Here is a 20,024-nt window from a genome sequence, read left to right as displayed (position 1 = left end):
GTAACTGTATCCTGCCCCTTGAAAGCAGCAAGCTCTCCAATCACTCCTCCAAGACTCCAGATGTCACTGAATGTCCCCCTTCAGCCACAGCAGTGCCAGCACCGAGGGTCCCCAAGCCTCAGGGTACACAGCTGCCCTGCCAGGCTGCTGCTGCCTTGCCTTTCTGGATTTTGGTGATGCATGACGGCCCCTGAGCTCCCAGATGGAGATTTTTCTCCTATTTGGAATAATCAGCTTGATGAAAATCCAGGCAAGATATGATGCCTAAAAATCACATGTGAAAATACTGTTTTATCTACCCATAACTCTACTCACTTGTTCATACATGCACTTCAAAAACCAACCAACCCCTCTCACCCAAAACACCACAATCCAAGTATGCCTTCTGATGAAGGCATAGCTGTGCTGGGCAGAAGTTGCAGTTCATGGTGTCACACAGAGCAATCAGCACAGCGGTTGCAGTTTATGCACAATACTAATCTTTGCTCCAAGCAAAAATGAGAGTCCATTATCCTCCAATCTGTTACCTCCACGTGTTAAACGCTTGTGCCTTCTTGAATAAAATCTTTTCAGAAAAAGAAAACCACAAAAATTAGCTTCTTAATGTTGACCAAGGACACCTCCTCACCTCACTGCACACACTCCGGTCAAGACAAGTGCATCCCCCTTACACTCACCACAACACAACAAGTTCAGCTGCCTCAGCCCAATCCCTGTAATACTGTCACCTCAATGTCCATCACTGCCTGGGGGGCAGGGACCAGGACAGCAGGTTGGGCCCACTCAGCACAGGCAGAGCTGGGGAAAGGCAAACGCTAAACCTGTCCATTTTTTGGATGTGGTAGCAGCAAACTGGCATTATGAAAGCAGGCAGTTTGCTCCCTTCCCAAATTGCCATATGCTAATTAATCCAGGTCACTCAGATCTCGTCAGCTGCCACAGGCAGGTTCTGGTGCCGGCTGCCAGCCCACACAACCAGCAGAAGCAAATAAGAGCCTGTTTCAACTTGCAAGGGTGCAAAACTCAGCATGAGGAGAGCAGGTGGGTAATGGCTCCATTTTACACCTGAGGAAACAGCCACAGAGAGCGAGATGGCATCCCAGGATAACAGAGACACTAGCAAGCCTGGAAATAAAATTAAATCACCTCATTTCCTCTCTGTAGCTTTGCTATCACTATCATTGCAGGGCAGTTTATACCACATCTACCCAGGGAAGTTTTTGAATACCTGAATTTAAAAGGTTAAATCAACATTCACCACTGAACAAAAGAGATGATTATAAGAATTAACAGTCTTACAGAGCAGAGAGGAACTCTCAGTGGTTTTAAGACTGCTCTTCCCCACTGTGGAGGAAGGTGGGATGGGATGCCAGCCCTGCAAACCACCCGCCTGCAGCTCCTGTTGGTCCTGCAGTGCAAACAGTCCTTACTCCTCACACAGGTATTTCCATGGCAAAAATTACTTGTAAGAACAGAGATGCAACCCTGAGGAATACAGGGAAGAGAAAAGAGGGAGGCTTTACTATCAGTTAAACACAGGGATGGAAGAAGTGGCCCAAAGAGATGGACTGGGCTAGCAGGGTACAGCTGTACCCAGGTTTTGCTCTTCTTTATTCTCTCTGTAAAAAAAACCATGCAAGTACTCCTGAAAGTGCCTTTGTTGGTACTCACCAGCCAAGCCCTGTCCTCCCAGGTGGCATTCCCTGCCAGAGGGTGGATTTGGGGGTGCACAGAAGGTACAGCAAATGACTTCTGGAAAACCCAGACTACTAGGACAGAAATTACACTGCCCCTAAAAAGAGGAAAAATAAGGAAGAGAAACAGCTATTTTAAAAATAGAATTTACTCTAAGTCCCTCTTTCCAGTCTTTCAGTTGCTGAAATGCCTATTTTGTAGGCAGACCACTTTCCTCAAGATGAGGTTGAAGTGCTGAATCTGGCAGCAGTGTCAGTCGAGGGCAAGGTCATGCAACTCACTCAAATATCCAGTCATGATTCTCTGGTGCCCACTTGATACTAGATTTGATATCAACTCACCCGCAGAAATATATGACATTCATGACAAAAATCCATCTTTTTAGCTCCCTTCACTTATAGGCATTATTATTTCGACAGACTATAGTGAGCAAAAGCGCTTCTTGCATTTGTAGGAAACATAATAGTTCCAGTTACTTAGACAGAAAAAAATCAGAATAAAAGTAGCTAGCTGAAGAGGAATTGTCTGTTAAAAGCACAGACATTAATTAAACTAATTTCTGATTTGCAGCTAAGTAAATCCAGAAGAATAAATCTTGAGGACAAAAGCCCTCAGCGTGAAAATCATTGTAACATCTGCAAGGTCTCACAATACCATAACGCCTTTATGAAGTCAATATACAAATTAAAAGGCTTAACTCAGGCAGTGAGAAAGCTCACACTTTATTTTGGGGCTATCTCCAGAGGCCTATTAACCTTTCAAGACACTGTGAATAAACAATCATACACAAACGGCAGGAACTGAGAAGACCCTGAATTAATCCTCCATAGGCAAGGTTATTTATTAGAAAAAAAGAAGTTGAGGCACATGGGTCTGAAACTGGTTGTGTAACCGACCATTTCAGAGATTTTTCATGAGAAGGCATTGAAAAAGGATCAATAAATTTGCACCCTCAGTAACGTTTGCACTGCTTCCTATTTGCACAGGAATAAATTCAAACTCCGTATTTTGGAAAAAATATTTGTACTCTGTTTACACCCATCACTTCTCCTACCCTTGTGGCAAAAGATCTGGGTCAGCACATCAACAGCCCCCCAAAGTCATCCTATTTATCTTGCTTTGTTAAAAATCACCTCCTCTGTGTTCACCCCAGCTCCAGTGGAGTTAATGCTTTTAGCACAGCCTCCTATGTGGCACAATGTTTGCATTGTAATATTGCAGAGAGAAATGCCATTGTCAATTGAAAGTGTAAATCCTGGAATGGAGAGCACAGGTCTGTAGGAACAGGAGCACATTCTCCCCCGGTGCTTTGCCTGTAGTCCCCACCTCAGGGCACAAGGGGATGTCACTGATCCCCAGCTCTGGATCACGGACCCACATACACAGACCAAAATCTACCCCATGCAGCTGGCATTGGGAAGGATGAAGCACCAGCACACACTGGGCTTCCTCACCCCATGTCAGGCACCAGACACATCTACAGCTGGCACTGGAGAGAAATGATCAAGGAAGAGAAATAATGCAAACAAACTTTCAAAGGAAGAGAGTAATTTATTTTGCATTTGTAAATCAGCAGAAAATTCCTTTAACACGCTAGTGGAGTCTTTTATTACTACTTTTAACTCTTTGCACCTCTGCATGGCAGAAGGCTTGAGGTACTTTGAGGCTGTGCATGCTACTTGGTGTTTATTTATGGAATGAAGAGACTAAATGTCAGAGGATATATGACCAAAGCACAGGTACCTGCAAACAGAAGACTGAAGTAAAACACAATGTGTTTGTCCATGTAAAACCCGCTGACACCACCAGGGCAGCATCTTTATGCTTGGGACTTTTTCTCCCCCACCCCCCGACCCGTGCTATAGGAATTTGCATGGCTGATGAGGTTATCTTTGCACAAAGCAATCTGAAAACTTGATTTCAATCAGTGGCATAATCAAAGCCTCACTATTGCAAAATAATATGATTAAAGACTCCATTATTTCAAACACCACAGCACTAAGCAGATCCTTGGAGGGGAGTACTTTTGTGCACTAATCCATGCATGTAATTATCGATATGCTTTCCCATGCCCTATTCAAATGCTCTCCCCTGAGGCTTTTCTTCCACTTACACTAGGGAAAAAAAAAAAGCCAATCAGTTCAGTTTAAAGAACAAGTTGTATAACTCTTTTTGATCTACTGCCTGAAGGATCAAATAAGGAATTCTACCAGCCATAACGTCAGAAGCAAATGATAGGGCTTTGCTGGTCCTGATGGCCACCAGCACATGCTGGAGCACAGGCAGGGCATGGCAAGTGCCCTGTGCTGGGACATGGTGACACCAGAGCTGCTGCCAGAGCACCTGGGCTAATAACATCCTCAGGGCTGAGTGCTTCCTTAGCCTTCAAGAAAAGGAGTGCCAACAGATGGCTTAATACAAGGCTGCATGTCTTTAATGAAACTTAGGGATGTAAAAATTAAAAGCAATTAAAGGATAAGCAATTTGCTCTGTAAGAGATTAGAAAGATGCAAACCAATGCCCATGTGGGGTTTTCGGTGCGTGTATCAACTTGCCTGTGCTGAGAACAGCACCAGGCTGGCAACAGCAACAGCACTGCCACGTTTAAACTGATTTGGATGCTACCAGAGCAAATCATCTAGAAGACAAAATTCACCAAAGGTAGTCAAGAGCACAAAAGATAGTGCATTAAAAACAACAAAGAGAGGTTTAGTGCAAGCACAGCCCCCGTGCTCGCAGCCAGGAACCCTTCAGCTGCAGTCAGGCAAGGGCAAGGTGCTGGACACAGGGGCAAGGCTACAGCCAGCCTCACTCCCCACTCAATGCAGTTTAAATTAGACTATCTGAAAAGAAGCGCATTCCCATTTTCTGGTGATTTTAATGGACTAATAGAATCAACAACCAGAGTGTGTTGGTTGCTGCTAACATGAAGGCAGCACCTTCCTCTGGAACCGGGGGACACGGTTCTTGAAACTCGCGTATCTCCAAGCAGCCAGTAAAATAACAGAATGACACATTTCTTCTGCTTCCAGTTAAAACCACAAAGGAAATTTCAAACATTTAGAAGCTAACATTATTCACTTTGATCTTTAAAAATATAACACCATCTGTTGCCATCAGATTTACAGTACAGATCTCAGATATGTACATTATTTGTTGGTATAAAAAGCTGTCAGCAGCCCCAGCGCAAAAGCAGCGATACTGTGGTAATCTCCCGAGTTTCAGAGAGAAAAGCTACTAATTTGAAAAGCGTAGCCAACAGGTTATTAATGAGAAACACAGTATCTACAAAACAAACACCACTTCCCTTCCCACAAAACCCACAAAACCAAACCCCTACAGCTTGCTAACACTGCAAACTGCACAATGGGAGAAACTTATCCCAGAAATTCCTGAACCTCAACAGCCACCTATTTCTGATCCCTGCAGTCCTGCTCCCGTGGCAGGATTTCTACGTGTCAATGCCTCCAACTTTGTGCGTTACATGAGGTACAGGTTATATGAGGTGTGGGCTAAGGAAGGATTTAATTACAAGTATCACCACTTTTGATGCTATGCAGGTTCCATAACTATGTGTTATAACACAAATATGCCCAAAAAAATCACATTCTCCTGTCAGCAGAATCTCAAAAACTAGTGTGGGCTGGCTGAAAATTTGTAAAATAAACAAAACATAGCACACATTCCTATTATAAACTTATTATGCAAGATGAGTTTGGGTAATAAGTAAAACCAAATAAAAAGTTCAAGTTATTTTCTGGATATGCCTTAGCCATTCCAAATCTAACTCCAGTTTTAAGGATGTGGCAGTTGTGAAGGGCCAGGCTAGGGCACCTGCTGGGGCAAGATTGGCAGGAGTAGTCCAAAGTCAGAACTTCATTCTGTCAGATCATTAGTAGCTTTAAAACAAAAAAGGCCTTGACCTTTCCTTTAAAAAAAGAATTATTCACTCTTCTGAAAATCCAACTTCTAGCTTTTCTGATGTCAAACAAGAAACCTTGGAAATAAATTCTTACCTGTACGATGCAAATGATGACATTCCTTATGTTTGTAATATTTAGCTTTTTGTGCCTTGCAAAAGAATACAACAGGAGAGGACATACTAATTTTTTCCCTGTGACACACTCTGTCCAGACACACTCTGTCTTGCTGGTATCTCTTGACTGAACAACTGCAAGTAAATCTGTCTTTTCCTTATCAAATTAAAGTCCACTAGACATAAAGAAATCCAATTAGCACTACAAAAATTAAAGCATACCATTTCCTCAGTCTCATTTACACCAATATAGACTTTTTTCTTTGTGTCAAGGGTGAAGGACAGAGCTGAATGATGGGATTTTTTCCATCTCATTTATATACTGATGTAATAAGGGCAGACAGGTAGGTCCTATGCAAATGCTGATTCTGTCAGCAGCCAAAGTTGCCAGGACTGTGAACATTGTCACTTATAGATTGATAAATGGACTACACGGACTAATTGTATTTCGGCATCTCCGGACAGATGGCAAATCTTACAGCCATATGGTGATTATTTCCACTGAGCTGAAAGTATATTAACACTTACCAAAATGTTTGAAATTATGAGATGGTCTGAAATAATTTTTCCATGAACTGGGATAAAAACAATGGGCTCGGACAGGCTGGCACGCTGGGGCTGGGCTCTCTCCCAGGATTCCCGTTCCACGCAGGCTCCAGGGCCTGCGGGTATCGGAGTTATTGATGAAACTGGCTGTGTGCTGGGTCCTCAGCTGGAGCTCAGAGCCTGTGTGAGCGCCAGGGGACAGCGGGACTCATTTTAGCTCTTCTGCCTTGCCCTTATTTAGTTGCCACTCTCTGCTGCTTGATACGCCGGCTGCCCTTTCAGCTGGCAGCACTGATACAAACACTCCCTTTTCCTGGTATTTTTTTCCTCATTCCTTCACTTCTCTCTGGTTGAAAAGGAACCGCAAATCCACTGGAAGAACTGAACACAGGGTCTCTGGACTAGGACTGACTGAGCAATGTGCACCTGCAGCCCAAAAAGGCAGTCATATCCTGGGCTGCATCCCAAGAAATGTGACCAACAGGTCAAGGGAGATGATTCTCCCCCTCTACTCTGCTCTCATGAGACCCCACCTGGAGTACTGCATCCTGGTCCGGGGCCCCAGTACAGGCAGGATGTGGAGCTGTTGGAGTGAGTCCAGAGGAGGCCATGAAGATGATCAGAGGGCTGGAGCATCTCTCATATTGAGATGGGCTGAAAGAGTTGGGATTTTCAGCCTTCCAGTATCTAACAGGACCACAAGAGAGCTGCAGACCAACTTTTTACATGGACATCCAGTGACAGAACAAGGACTAAATGCTGAAAAAGGGCAGCTTTAGATTAGATAATTGGAAGAAATTCTTTACTGTGAGGGTGGTGAGGCAGTGGAACAGGTTACCTAGAGAGATTGTGGCTGCCCATTCCTGGAAGTGTTCAGGCCAGGATGGATGGGGCTTTGAGCAACCTGGTCTAGTGAATGGTATCCCTGCCCAAGACAAAGTTGGAAGCAGACGATCTTTGAAGTCCCTTCCAACTCAAACCATTCTGTGACTATACATGCACTATATACATTTAGGTATCCCCATGTCTGCTCCCAAATGAGGAATTAGCTGGGAGGGGACAGAACTACGCCCCAGCAATCCTGTAAAACAAATCAAACCAGCTGGACAGTGACAAGAGGCTCACCCTGCTCACTGACAACTACGTGAGCCATTGCTAAGCTCTGCAGTGCTCCTTCAGCACAAAGCTGGTAGCTCAGCATGTTTATCAAACGCAAGTAAAGCACTTCAGGCTGACACACATCCCAAAGACAGCACAGCACGCTTATGGCTGCATCCCTGACTGACACTTTTGCTGTGGGGCTTTGAACCTTTGATGGGATCTATGCAGCAGTGAATTCACCCTTCAGAAAATGCAGGAGACATGATCTTCTTTTGATCTAAGTTACTGCTTATTTATACCAAACAAATGTGAGCAAAGTCAGCTCAAATTCTAGACAGATGTTTATGCTAGAATAACAACCCACATTACACAATTTAAATGATTTTTTTTGCTTCATTTTCAGAACAAAATTCTGAACACTTATTTGTTTTAAAATAGGATTAGAAATGATGTTTTGTATTCTGCAGGAATTTGTTTTGCATGCACGCTCGTGGTACGTAAGCTCTTGGTAGTGGAAATAGCCACCTCCCTTGCTGGAGGAGAAAGTTCATGCAACAGTTTCCCCTACTTGCCATAAGTAAAATATAGCAAGTCAAGAGTTAGAAATTGCACTCTTCATAGTCCCTGTGATCTAAAATTAGTGCCTGGTGTTGGTATGCAGAATGGATCAAGTACTCGCTGAGCCACTGAGGATAAGGTGCCAACTGGTGAGAAATTCTTACTATGCTTTTCGCACATTCACACTTTAGCACCCTAAGAATTAAATCGATTTGATCTGTAAGGTCTCTATTACAGGACTCCCTAAACACGATTTTCTTTTTGGAAGCTTTACTACCCCTGAAAGGCAGCAAAAGAGCATTTCGGTGGCCCACTTCTCCCTAGACAACCCAGACTTGCCCTGTGTTTTTCCATGTGCTTCCAAGCCAACACTTTGACCCAGGCCTGGAGCTGCTGCCACCCTGGGCACCAGCCAGGCTGTCCTCCCCCCAGGCGGCAGCAGCAGCTCCAACGTCACCACAGGGGAAGGAGAAGTGCCAAAAGGAGATGGAAAAAGAAAAGAAAGAGAGGAAAAGCAACTTAACTGCAAGGGGCAAAGTTTGGACCAACCTGTTTACCTCATTGAAATCAGCTGTTCTTTTACGGAATAACAAGACAGCACTGAACCATCCCAAACCATTCCCAGCAGTCGTGTGTCTATTTTCTCTTCTGGCCAATAATTCAGAGGTCATCTTGTATAGCAGTTGACGAGCATAAACTCTTTCCAGTACAGCCTCATGTCACGTGTGCTAATTTAACAGTTATTGGAAAGGGTGTTGCAAATCAGGGCAATGTTACTTTGATATTTAACAAGAGAAGCCGTACAGAGTTGCACAATATTGCCCTCCCTCCTAAGGACAAGGATGCCAATTCATAAGGCAGGGAGGAAAGACCAAGCAGGGAATGCAAAGTGGATTAGATATTTTGATTCCATTCCAAATTCTAAGCTTAAAATATAAAAAACTTTGGCAACTTCTCCCCCATAGAATTTGAAATGCTAATTTCTAACTCAATGGAGAAAAGTTCTTGCAAAGATCTGAACAATGCATATGCAGGATTATTACTTTGAGGCTGAAAAATTCAGCACAGACCTTCCCTGTAGAGGGAAAAGCAGGTAACCACAACCACAGGAGAGGTGCTTAGCTCAGGCTTCAGTCGAGGTGATGAAGGAAGCTGTCCCTACAGCCCTCTGCAAAAACCACTGTCTTTCTCCCCAGGAAAGTCTGGGGAGGCAAAACAGGGCAAAAGGGATTGCTGGGAGTATCAGGCTGCACACAACTACATCCTTGAAAGCTGATGCATCTTCCATAATATGCAATTTTGAAGGTCTCAAAAAACAGATGCTCAGAACTTTCTGTCTGGGGAATGTCTTTGAGGATCACATGGAAACTTTAAACACATTATTTGTCCTTCAGATCTCTCAAAAGACAAAGTGGAATTTCACATTGTGCACAAACACCCATTTCCCTGCTCCAAAGCACAGAGGAAGGTGAAAGAGATACAGAGAGGAAAGTTCCCCAAGGAAGCATGAACACATACACACTTCTGGATCTGCCTGGGAGGAGATGAGCAGCCTCCCTGTCTACCCCAAATAACTCCCAAACCAACAACTCCCTCTCTGGAGTGTGGGATCTGGTCCTTGCTCCGCAGCTTTTGTGTTTCATTGTAACTGAGATTAGACTCGAGCTTTTAATTCAAGTCCCTTGAATTTGGGTGGGTGTAGTGAAGTGACAGATCCCTGTTCTCAGTCAAGCCAGTTTCTTTTCTTCTTGAAAAGGACCATAAACCAAATTAGACTGATTTTTATGAATGAGCATTTTTAGAAGATACTTCAAATACAAGTTTATAAGGCCCACCTCTTATAAACAACGGGCAACACCAAATTAGCTATCTCCTATAAGCAACAAACAGCTGTCAAACAAAATAATCATGAAAAGAGAGAGCTCTCATTCACCTGTTTGCTGTAAAGTTTTAGGCAACTGAATCTCTTTTATTATTTCAAAAAAGAATAAATTTCTCCCTATCCCAGCTGGAGGACAGAGGACTACAATGACAATCACTGAATTTTATATGTACATGAACAGAGTCCAAAGATACTTTTATCTCCTCTCTGAATACCCAAGGGCAGCAGTTGGGCCCTTGATGTGCATTGTGCCCATGAGCACTGTGGCACTGTCCTGTCTGGGTAGAAACCACCTGGCAGGTCAGGGAGGATTATTTCAACTTCGGGGCTATCAGGGGATTGGACTACATGAGGGTGTAAGAAATAGGGGCTTTACGTGGAGGGGTAGTGCACACTAGGTACAGACTCATAGTAAGTTATATTAAGACCAAAAGAAAAAAAAAATCTGATTTGTGGGAGTTTTCCTACTTTGTGAAAAAAGGGAAGTGTGCATATGCTAAATAGGTGTTTAAGAGAGAGGGAAAAATGGTTAGGTGTATAAAGGTGGAATGAGATTAAATTGACTAGCTTGTGGCTCTCAAGTTGAGAAATCCCACTTCCAAGTCAGGACATGTACATAGTGGAAGTGTGCTTATGGAGAGACAGTAGAATAATCCAAACCGACAGCTCTGGGAGAAAGTAAGTTAATAGGGACTGACGACATCACCTTCAGGATTGGCATCAGATCATCCTGCATGCCAGAAACTGCTCTATCCCAAAAGGTAGGACCCTCCAAGGGCAATTTTCATCACCACTCTGCAAGTCTAATGTCCCACTTTGAGGCATGGAGCAAGTTTGACATCTTCCATTCATATAAAAATTTTATCTGTGTGATTTGGGGCTGTGGGCAACATGGGGACAACTACATTGCTGCCATGTTTGCCCCACTGTCTGAACTACCCACTAGAACAGATATTCTGCCTCTTTACACGTCACAATCTCCAAAACAAATGCTAACAAGGTGTCACTCTCCCCACATTTTCCATTCACCCTCCAAGCAACTCAGCACCCCAGCACAGCCCTGAGAGCTGGGTGGGGACATTTTGCACTTCTCGTCTCAAAGAACTTTTCCAGCTTTTTTCAAATGCTCTTACTGACAATTTTCAGCACCACCAAACAGATCACATGTTCCCGTTTAAACAACTGCAGGGAGACATTTTAGATGTGTACAACAGATTCATAGTGGGAAGCTGGAATACAAAAGGCTGATAAAAGCAGGGAATGAAACAAAGGCAACAAAGTGTTGCTGTAACAGATTACGGAGTAACTCACCAACAGAGGAGAATTTGAGTCAGTCACTGCAATGCAATTAATATGATTGCGCATCTTGAAGCACCGTGTTTTCAAAAGCACAAGTGTTGCTCAATACTCCCCAGCTCTGGCTATGCTACCTGCCCTTCTTCCAGGAATGAAAAAATAAGTAATGAATACTGAAAAAAAGATGGTCACACCTCCAATATAAAATTAACATTTCCCTTCACCACTACACAAAATTAAAATTTTGTATCCCCCCCCCCAAAAAAAAATACAGTAGTTGCATATCTGAGGAGAATCTACTATAAAATGTTAAGCAGAGGCAAACAAGAAGTATTTATTCAGTAAGTACATGTACAGCACCATTTCACAGTCTACAAGGAGGGATCCTCAGTACAAGCAGGAGCAACTCAGTACAAGCTGGCTACATATTTCTAAACATATTCCACAGAGGCCTTTGCTGTGTTGCTGCACTGAGGTACTACACGTTGCCTGATAAGAAAGCAGTTGCAGGATTATTATCATTATTATTATTATTATTATTATGAAAATGCTAACAGGGAACAACGCTGGCAGCTCTGGAGGGCTCTCCCTGGCCTCTTGATGCGTAGGCAGAAAAGTGCAACTTCTACAGAAAATTCCTTTTTGAATTGCAGTAGGGTTCAAGCTTCTAAATCCTGTAGGCTGCAGTGAAACTTCCAGATGGAAAGGAAACAGTTTGTCCCTTCAGGAATTCTTACAATCTTGCATTTTGATAAGCCACGTCAAATAAATAAAATCAGATCAGTGCATGGAGGAGGCAGGAAAGGAGGATGCAGTGCCACTGAAGGGAACAGGCTTTGCACGGTAACCAGCACTCACTGCTGCTCACACCTCTATCACCAGGCCCCTTTTTCCCTCTTTCCCCTGTCTCAAATCTGCTCACTCTTTCTCCACAATAAAGCCACTGTTGTTTTGCAGCTAAGGCTCCCAGTCCTGCCAGCCTCCAACATGAAGCCCACAAATCCTAGAACACCTACACAGCAGAGCCTCCCGCTCCCCTATGAGTCACTAAGCAGGCTGTCCCGCTTGCTGATGTCAGCCAGCAACATCCATTTTTTTTAAAAACAAATCCTAAAAACACCTCGACCATCAATTATTTAAAAGTATTATCTTCATTTTAATCCTGGCCCCCGTGGTAAAATTCCCATTACAAAGCAATTCAGAGTGATGCAAGAGGGTCCAATAGCCTCTAATAGTTGCTACGTCAATGAGGAGTAAGCAGCCAGCTACTCGTGTCACACATGAGCTAAGCACAGAGCATCCAAGCCGGCAGCAGCGGGCAGATTTCTCTTGCAAACAGGCAGAGAGCAGCTAGGATGTGTCACCAAAAATATAATCAGAGATCAACTGCATCAGCCAATCTCATCTTGTACATTTTGCATGAGTATGTATTACACAAGCCCTACTCACACCGTCCCTAACCTGTGCGGGGTGATGTGTGGCTGTGGCGCAGCAGCAACCTTCCCCAACACTAATTGTCTGTTCCCTGCCTAATTGCTCTTGCCATTAAAAGTGCTTCTTTAATGCTCAGGCTTAAACACACTTCCCGCCTTCGTTTGAAGGCAGTGCCCTTGTCACATTCTGAGGTTTAATAACAGGATCATCAGCTTTTTACAATATGCTGCTCAATTATCAGAGGAACACAGTTGAAATACGTTCCCTGAGCACATTAACATCCTAAAGAGCCACGGCCAAATCACAGTATAAACAAGTCACACGCTGTATTTGCAGTGCACAAAGTGCACAGAGGCGATAGACAGCATTCAAGGTGAAAGCTGGCAGAGATTTGAACATGTAGCAGCCTTCAGGAGCGAGGACCTTCCCACTCTGCACACACCCTATCAAAAAGTCAACAGGAAAACCAACAGCTGATTCAAAATTCTTGTGCGTCCTTAAGTGTATGTTCATGGTGAGGCTATTTATCTTGGGCACTGCAATAATAATGAACGAATAAAATGAACACACAGCACTGCAGGAAATCTAGATGCAAAACCAGGATGATGCCCTTGCTCTTGGGTTCTCAGCAAACTCCCTGCCCTTCTCTGCCTGTCTCAGTCACACTGGGAATATGTTTAAAAGAACAGTTTAAGACACTTTGTCAGATCTTGGATCAGTTAAAAAACTTTCAGTTTAAAGGAACTGAGCATCAAATAATTCTTTTTAACATTTCAAATGATGCCCTTGTTATCATGAGACCTACTCACCATTCTCTCTTCAAATAAAAAGAAGGGCTTGAGGGACATCTCAACTTTGTGGAGAATATTTTATAATTTTTTTCTCAAGTGATAATCAAATTAACAGTGGTAATTAATTAAGTTAGCAGCTGAAAGCAACTTGACCACGATGACCCTCTTAGCACTGAATTTTCTTTGTGTTCACTCTTCCTACAGCGTACTGTACATGAGCAAATGTCGGAGAAATTTGCAGCACAGGACTCAAACTAGTTGTGGTACTGGCAGATTTTTCCTATTGTCATTTGCTAAACTTACCTGTAGCAGACCCTACAGTATTTTTATAATCTACTGTCAGTATAATCTACTTCCATGTCAGTCATCCCTCCATCATTTCTTTCTGCTACTCTTTTATTACCTTGTCTCTTAATTTCTCCCAATCCCATGTTTTACTTAGAGCTTATTCACACAGATTTTTGCCTAAATTCAGTTATGTGCATCTGTCTGCATTGCTATGCACTGCCAAGAACTCCACACATAATTGTGAGAGGAGACAATGTCACTTGGATGAAACTCTACTACAGATTTGTTCACTCACTTGAATGCAACCACACCAAAACCCTAAGCACACACAAATCATGAGGATCCAGCTATTTAGTCTTTTTTTAAATCTACCCACCCCACCAAGCTCCCTGCCTCTCTAACCTTATTTAAATACACATAAACAACATAAATAAGGGACTACATACTGTTGAGGTCAATGGAGCTTTCCCTTGCATTTCAGTGAAACCAAACATACTAATTCAGAACTACAGTTCTCTGGACCTGACTTTCCCACTGGATGTTGTACAGACACCTGTATCTGTACACAGAGGCCACAATCTCCAAATCAGAACAACAATCATTTATATTCCCTTTGTAAAATGGGAATACCTACATAAGGAGCTAAGGATGTGAAGAATCAAGCACCCCCAGCCAGCTGTTTCAAAAAAACCATGAGATAAATGGCTTCAGCATCTATCAGATCTCAGTCCCTTTCCTTGAACAACACCAGCACCAACTGGATGATGTCTGATATAATCTGCTCCCCCAAGCTGTGCTAGGAACTGAACTGAAGCTGCTCACCTTAAAATCTAAAAAAAAAAAAAAAAAAAAAGAGTCCCTGAGCTCACAGTACCAACTGAGCTGTGTTTGGGTATATGCTTGTCCTAGCCCTGCTTTGAGGGACCCTGAACTGCAGTGAGAGCCAGGTGCCACTCCCAGGGTCCCAGGACACCCCCTTCCCTCACAGACAGATGGGTTGGCCAAACTTTGAAGGGAGCTAGTGCAAGACTCCCATGGATTTCAGTGGGATTCGGATGAAAGCCAAGTTGAATTTCTTCTGCAACACACACTATTCCCTGCCACGGAGCTTCTCAGGCAAAGCTTATCACCATGGTTTCTAAAGTACTGCTGGTACCAGGAAAGTGAACACCCTTCAAAATTAACATCTCCCTATAACATGAGCTTCACCACAGCTTCTGCTTCCTTCACGACCTTATTCCCTCTTCCTCACATTTGTTTGCCTTTTACTCCCCAAATAAAGCCACATGCTGGCCAATGGACATTACTACTGCTGACAGCAGAAGGGGAGAGTGCAAGGCAGACTTTCCTTACCTCTTAAATGTCACTGCATAATAAAAACATTAAAGATGCCCTCAGTAATATAGCCCCCAATTGCACCTTTCCATGAATATATTACATGGAGAACAGAGTTTTGTTCAAGAGTCCAGTCACCTTAAGATGAGGTTACTTCACTGCTTGATCTAGGCTTGGAAACTCACCTTTTCCCACCTTCCTGGTGATGGGCTCAAAGCCCACCTGGGGGAGGTGTGGACAGATCCCAGCTGGAGGGGACTAATTTATCACATTAGCCCCTGAGGAAGCAGCAGAGAAAAACCATCTCATGTCAGCCAAAAGAAAGGTGTGCTGTGAGCTAGTTCAGCATTAACCTGTATAGCACACACTTCTACATGGTTGTACACCTTTCTGCAATAATTGCTAACAGTCAGAGGCCTCATTTTCAGTTTTATATTATTTATAAAACATATCTAAAATTCAATTTTATTGCTAGAGGGTATTTACATTGATTTGAGTTTTAATCCAACAGATAATATAAATAACAGCTTCAGCACAAGTGAAGTGATTTACAGGTCTAATCTAAAGCGGATACTCGTCACACACCTCATAACAAGAAATATTTTGTAATGGACAGATAAAGAAATACAAAGTTACTAAAGAAATTAAAACAGTAAAAGAATTTAAACACAGATGAAGTGCTACCCAATACCTCCATAAGCCTCAAGCATCTTTATAACTGTATATTTAGCTTTGACTGCTTAAATTGAGGTCAAACTATTAGATGAGTAAGTGCAGCTCACTAACACCAGAGCCACTTTCTTGATTGTGATAGCCTTTGGCTTGCAACACTAAGAGACAAAGCAGGTGGTATTTTCAGACAAAGATTTCTACAGTTGGAAATGTGTTACACTGTGGCTTTCAAATAGCTAAAGTTTAAGCTCTGAGACCATTGAGGTAACAGCAGCTATCAGATATGCTGGGTAGAAGAAAGTGGTGATTTAGGAAAAGATTTGTTCCCTTCAAAGTAAACATTTGTCCAGTGAGACCCTTAACAGTGGCTTGACCAATATACAATGGTTTTCAGTCAGTAGGAACCTTTACATTGACTTTAATGGGCACTGAAGAAGATTTTTTTTTTCCTGGACAGTTTTTTACAACATTGTTTTCATATCCCTGTATTACAGGCATTGGGGTTTTTTTAACATGTAAATTACTTCTGTAAAACTTGAAACTAGCTTGCTGCCTAGTAAGTCGAACTAAACTAACAGTTTAAATAGCTCAGCTCACAGCTAATAAGCAATTTAAATAGCTTTGCTTTGCTGAGCTCAAGTAGCTATATCAGGTTTCATAGCACCATCAGTCACTGCCAAATCCATAGGCAGCATTTAAATGAATCATTAGCAATGGTCACCCCTAGGAAAAAAAAAAAAAAAGAGCAAAGTAAAAGAAAAAATATTTTAAGAGCTAAGAATCAAGTTGCTGTCACAATTTCTATGAAAAAATGCCTCACATGTGACACCAAAATGTGCCCAGGAAGCAAATCCCACTGGAATTCCTGGGCCAAAATATATTCTTTCAAGTAAGGAAAACTGTGCTCTGACCACAACCTGCTTCACAAGGACAGGCAAGTACAGAGGTGCCCATTTCACAGAAGGAAAAGCTAGAGCATGCAGAGGTGAAGGATTTACCAGCAGAGATGGAACTGGAAAACTCGGGGGTTGCTCCCATGTCTGTGTGCCAAGACATAGCTGCAGTAATGCTATCACAAACACACTTCCAAGTTCTCAGTATCAGAAAGGTGAATGGCAAGACAACGACATGAGACACTGAAAAAAATGCATATTCAAAAAACACCTTGTCTGCACTCTGTACAGAGTGTGTGAGTGTGTACAACCCACGCTGAAACCCAGGGAATGAATGATGCTGGGAGCTTGATCTCACATGCACCAGGGTAAGACTGAAATAACTTACTTCAAGTGAAACACATTAAATCAGGGTATTGAACCAGGCTGGTGGACGTGCCTGCTCCCTGTACAAGTCTGCATGACCCAACATGGAGTGGCACAGACAGAGCTCTTAAAAGCCTTCAAGTCCTTCGCAGCCTGAACAGCTCTGGAGGCAGAGCAGGACCACACTGAGCCCAGAGCTACAACTGTCTGACAGAAGGGGATGGGGGACCACTGCAATCGTCCACTCAGTTCTCTCCGAGCCACAGCTAAACTGATCTACCAGTATGGAAATAGTTAAAAATGACAACAACAAAAATATTTGCATTGAGAGACACCCAGATAGGGTGACAGAGGCAAGTTTCCCATGGATGGATGTTTCTGAACATCCTGGACTAATTCGGGGCAGTGCTTCTCCACACAGGTTTTGATGCTTCTTTCTCCAACCCCGAGGACAGTTCGTTTCATTTTTCAGTGAAACTTCATATAATTAAGAAGACGAGTCCCTTGCAATCCTTAAGTGAAACACAGGGAGATACTCAGATCCTATTTCTCCTTCTGCCCCTGTACTTCTATTCAGTATTCCTGGGTATCAAATTCAGACACATGCATGACATTTTAATTCATTATTTATCCATATAGTCTCAAATTATATCCTTCGACAAAAATAAACATATTTATAGTGGGAATTTGGATAGCTGGAAGCAGCAGGAGTAAGCTCAGAAACTGGAGAACGATTCCTTGCCACAGGGGGGTGAGGAGAGGCAAGGAAAAGGTGTGAGAGAACATAATAGGATAAAAATAAAGTAAATGAAATGTGTGGGTTTGGAAAACTCTAAGACACTCTGGTCGAAAGAATCTCAAACCTATATATAGTTCAAGTCAAGAGCACAAACTTAACCTCTGTTTCCGGATATTTAGTTCACAAGCTGCCCTAATGCCAGCATTTAGCTTTTGTCCCCTCATACAAGTTAGACGATAGAAAAAACGCCGGACTGATTTCTGGAAAGATCAAGCTGAATTCTCCAAGAGGCCACCACATGCGATCAGAGACTTCTGGCATGTTAAAAAAAAATAAACAAGGGGGGAAATATTTACGCAAATTAGGGAACAACTGGCACAATTCAGGCAAGTTTATCTCGTGCCTCCAGCAGCCAGAGCTCTGGCTGAGCCAGCGCGAGTGAAGCATCTGACAATGAACTCGCTACACATCCCGCAGCTTCCCGGCGAGGGACCGGACCCCCCGGCCCCCGCACCAGCACCCCGTTCCGCGACATCCCGAGCTCCTCCCCGCTCATTCCAGCGGGGATTTCGCCGCCGGTAACGTGCCGGCGGTGCTCTCCCTCGGCCAGCGGCTCGGGCAGGAGCCCGCTCCCGGGCGGGCGTCAGTGATTAATTACATTATAAAACGCCGGTTCTGGGGAGCGCTCCCGGGGCTCTCCCCGGCTCCGCGACCGCCGGGCACACCTGCGGCGGAGCCGGGGCGGGACGCGGCGCCCACGCGTGGCCGGGGCCCGGCGGACTCACCCCATGTCTCGGCACCTCTCGGCGGCGGCGGCACTCCCGGGCGGCTCCCCGCGCTCGGCGCCCAGCGGCGGCCGCGTCCCCACTTCGCACATGCGGCCGCCCCGGCCCCGGCTGGCTGCGGCTGCACGGCGGCTGCACGGAGAGCCGTCCTGCTCCTCCCGCTCCTCCTCCTCCCGCCGCCTCCCTCCCCCCTTACATAACCTCCCTCCCGGGCGGCGGCGGCACCGAGCGGCTCCCGCGGCTCCCGCCGCCCTGCCAGGCACAGCGCGGGGGCGGCGGGCGGAGCGCGGCGGGGATGGGCGGGGATGGGCGGTGGGCGCGCCCCGGGGGCCCCCCCGCTCCCCGCCCCGCCGGTGACAGCCGTGCCCCGATGGGCAACGAGGAGCCGCGGCGGGAGGTTGTGGTATCTCGTCCCACCGGTGCCCGCCTTGGAGGGGCCGCGACCTGACCCGGAGGGGGACGGGGCAGCCAGAAAACTTCGGGTGAAGTTGTAGGGGTGTCCCCAGTCGGCCCCGTCCGCGGCCGTGGAGCCCCAGCGGCCAGAGGGGTCAGCCCACGCCCGGGACCGGCTGTGCGGGTCCGGCTGTCCCGCACCGGGAGCGCCCCGCAGGCGGCCCCCGCCCCGCGGCGCGGGAATGGCGCGGGTCCCGGGATGCCCTTCAGATCCGAGGGGATGCCACGCCGAGGGATGCCCGGTGAAACACGGGCAGGCGATTCTTTCGCACTGTCACGCCCTCCCCGGGTTGTTTCACGCTCCGAGTCCGTGTTCCCAGGGCGATGCGGGGCATGGCGGCCGTGAGTGTGGAGCCTGCGAGCCACGGGACCGTGTCAGCCCCATTTGGGCCCTGGCCTTGGCAGACCCAGCCCCACAGCCCAGGTCTGGGTCTCGCACCCCGCCAGCACCCTGCTGCTCTGCCCAGAAGGGTGAATCCTATCGGGACCACTGACTCTCCTTTGGCCCTCAGCAGCCCCGCCCCAAATCTGTGCCAGATACGGTCACAAAACCATGTCGGTTCCCCGAAAATAAAGAGAGGGATGATTCCTGTCTATGGAAGGAAAAATTGCACTAGTGTGGAAGAGCTGTGTCACCCAGCTACGAGGGTGACACATCTGACAGGCAATCACAGGACACAAATCCATAGCAGAGCCATGGACCTGCTCGGTTGGGTGTTTGTGGGACTGTGCTACACAGACACACTTATTCTTTCCTGGAGAAAAGATGCCCAATTCACACATAAGAGAGAATTTTAACTTCACCCACACAAAGTTATAATTAATACCCTGCCATCAAGAGTGATTATTTTCAACCATTTTTTTTTTCAAATCTCACTTAGATTTATCCTTTCTTTCCAAGAAAGCATAAAAATTGTCGGAAAGACTTCATGTTTGCTTTAACTTTGTGTGCAGTAACTGGAGTAGTCCTCAGTATTACCTGGGGACCTCATGGGAGTCCTTAATGAAAAACTTAGTCAGCAACCTAAAACTTCCCAGCTATGGACAATGAAACTGCCTCCCACTCTGACAGACAACTCATAATGTCTGGAACACCAAAATGGAACTTCAGACCCACTACACTCAAATAAAGTCTATGTCATGAGGAAAAAAAA

The 20,024-nt window shown here is 45.0% G+C and overlaps 1 protein-coding gene across 3 annotated transcripts in view; it reads right to left on the bottom strand.

The window, feature by feature from the left end:
• Window positions 1-18,543, bottom strand: part of HOMER2 (homer scaffold protein 2) — a 57,307-nt gene extending 38,764 nt beyond the window's left edge. For all 3 annotated transcript variants that reach the window (XM_027887016.1, XM_027887017.1, XM_027887018.1), the window contains exon 1: window positions 18,418-18,543. In XM_027887016.1, coding sequence (XP_027742817.1) covers window positions 18,418-18,509 — 92 coding nt within the window. In that variant the 5' untranslated portion in view covers window positions 18,510-18,543. The remainder of the gene's footprint in view (window positions 1-18,417) is intronic.
• Between the last annotated feature and the right edge of the window lie 1,481 nt (window positions 18,544-20,024).

The sequence above is a fragment of the Empidonax traillii genome, unplaced genomic scaffold, assembly GCF_003031625.1.
Source record: "Empidonax traillii isolate 1590-97213 ecotype Southwest subspecies unplaced genomic scaffold, ASM303162v1 scaffold201:size1909950, whole genome shotgun sequence".
Taxonomy (NCBI): domain Eukaryota; kingdom Metazoa; phylum Chordata; class Aves; order Passeriformes; family Tyrannidae; genus Empidonax; species Empidonax traillii.
Note: the sequence above shows the minus strand (reverse complement) of the source record. Positions and strands in the feature narration are given on the sequence as shown.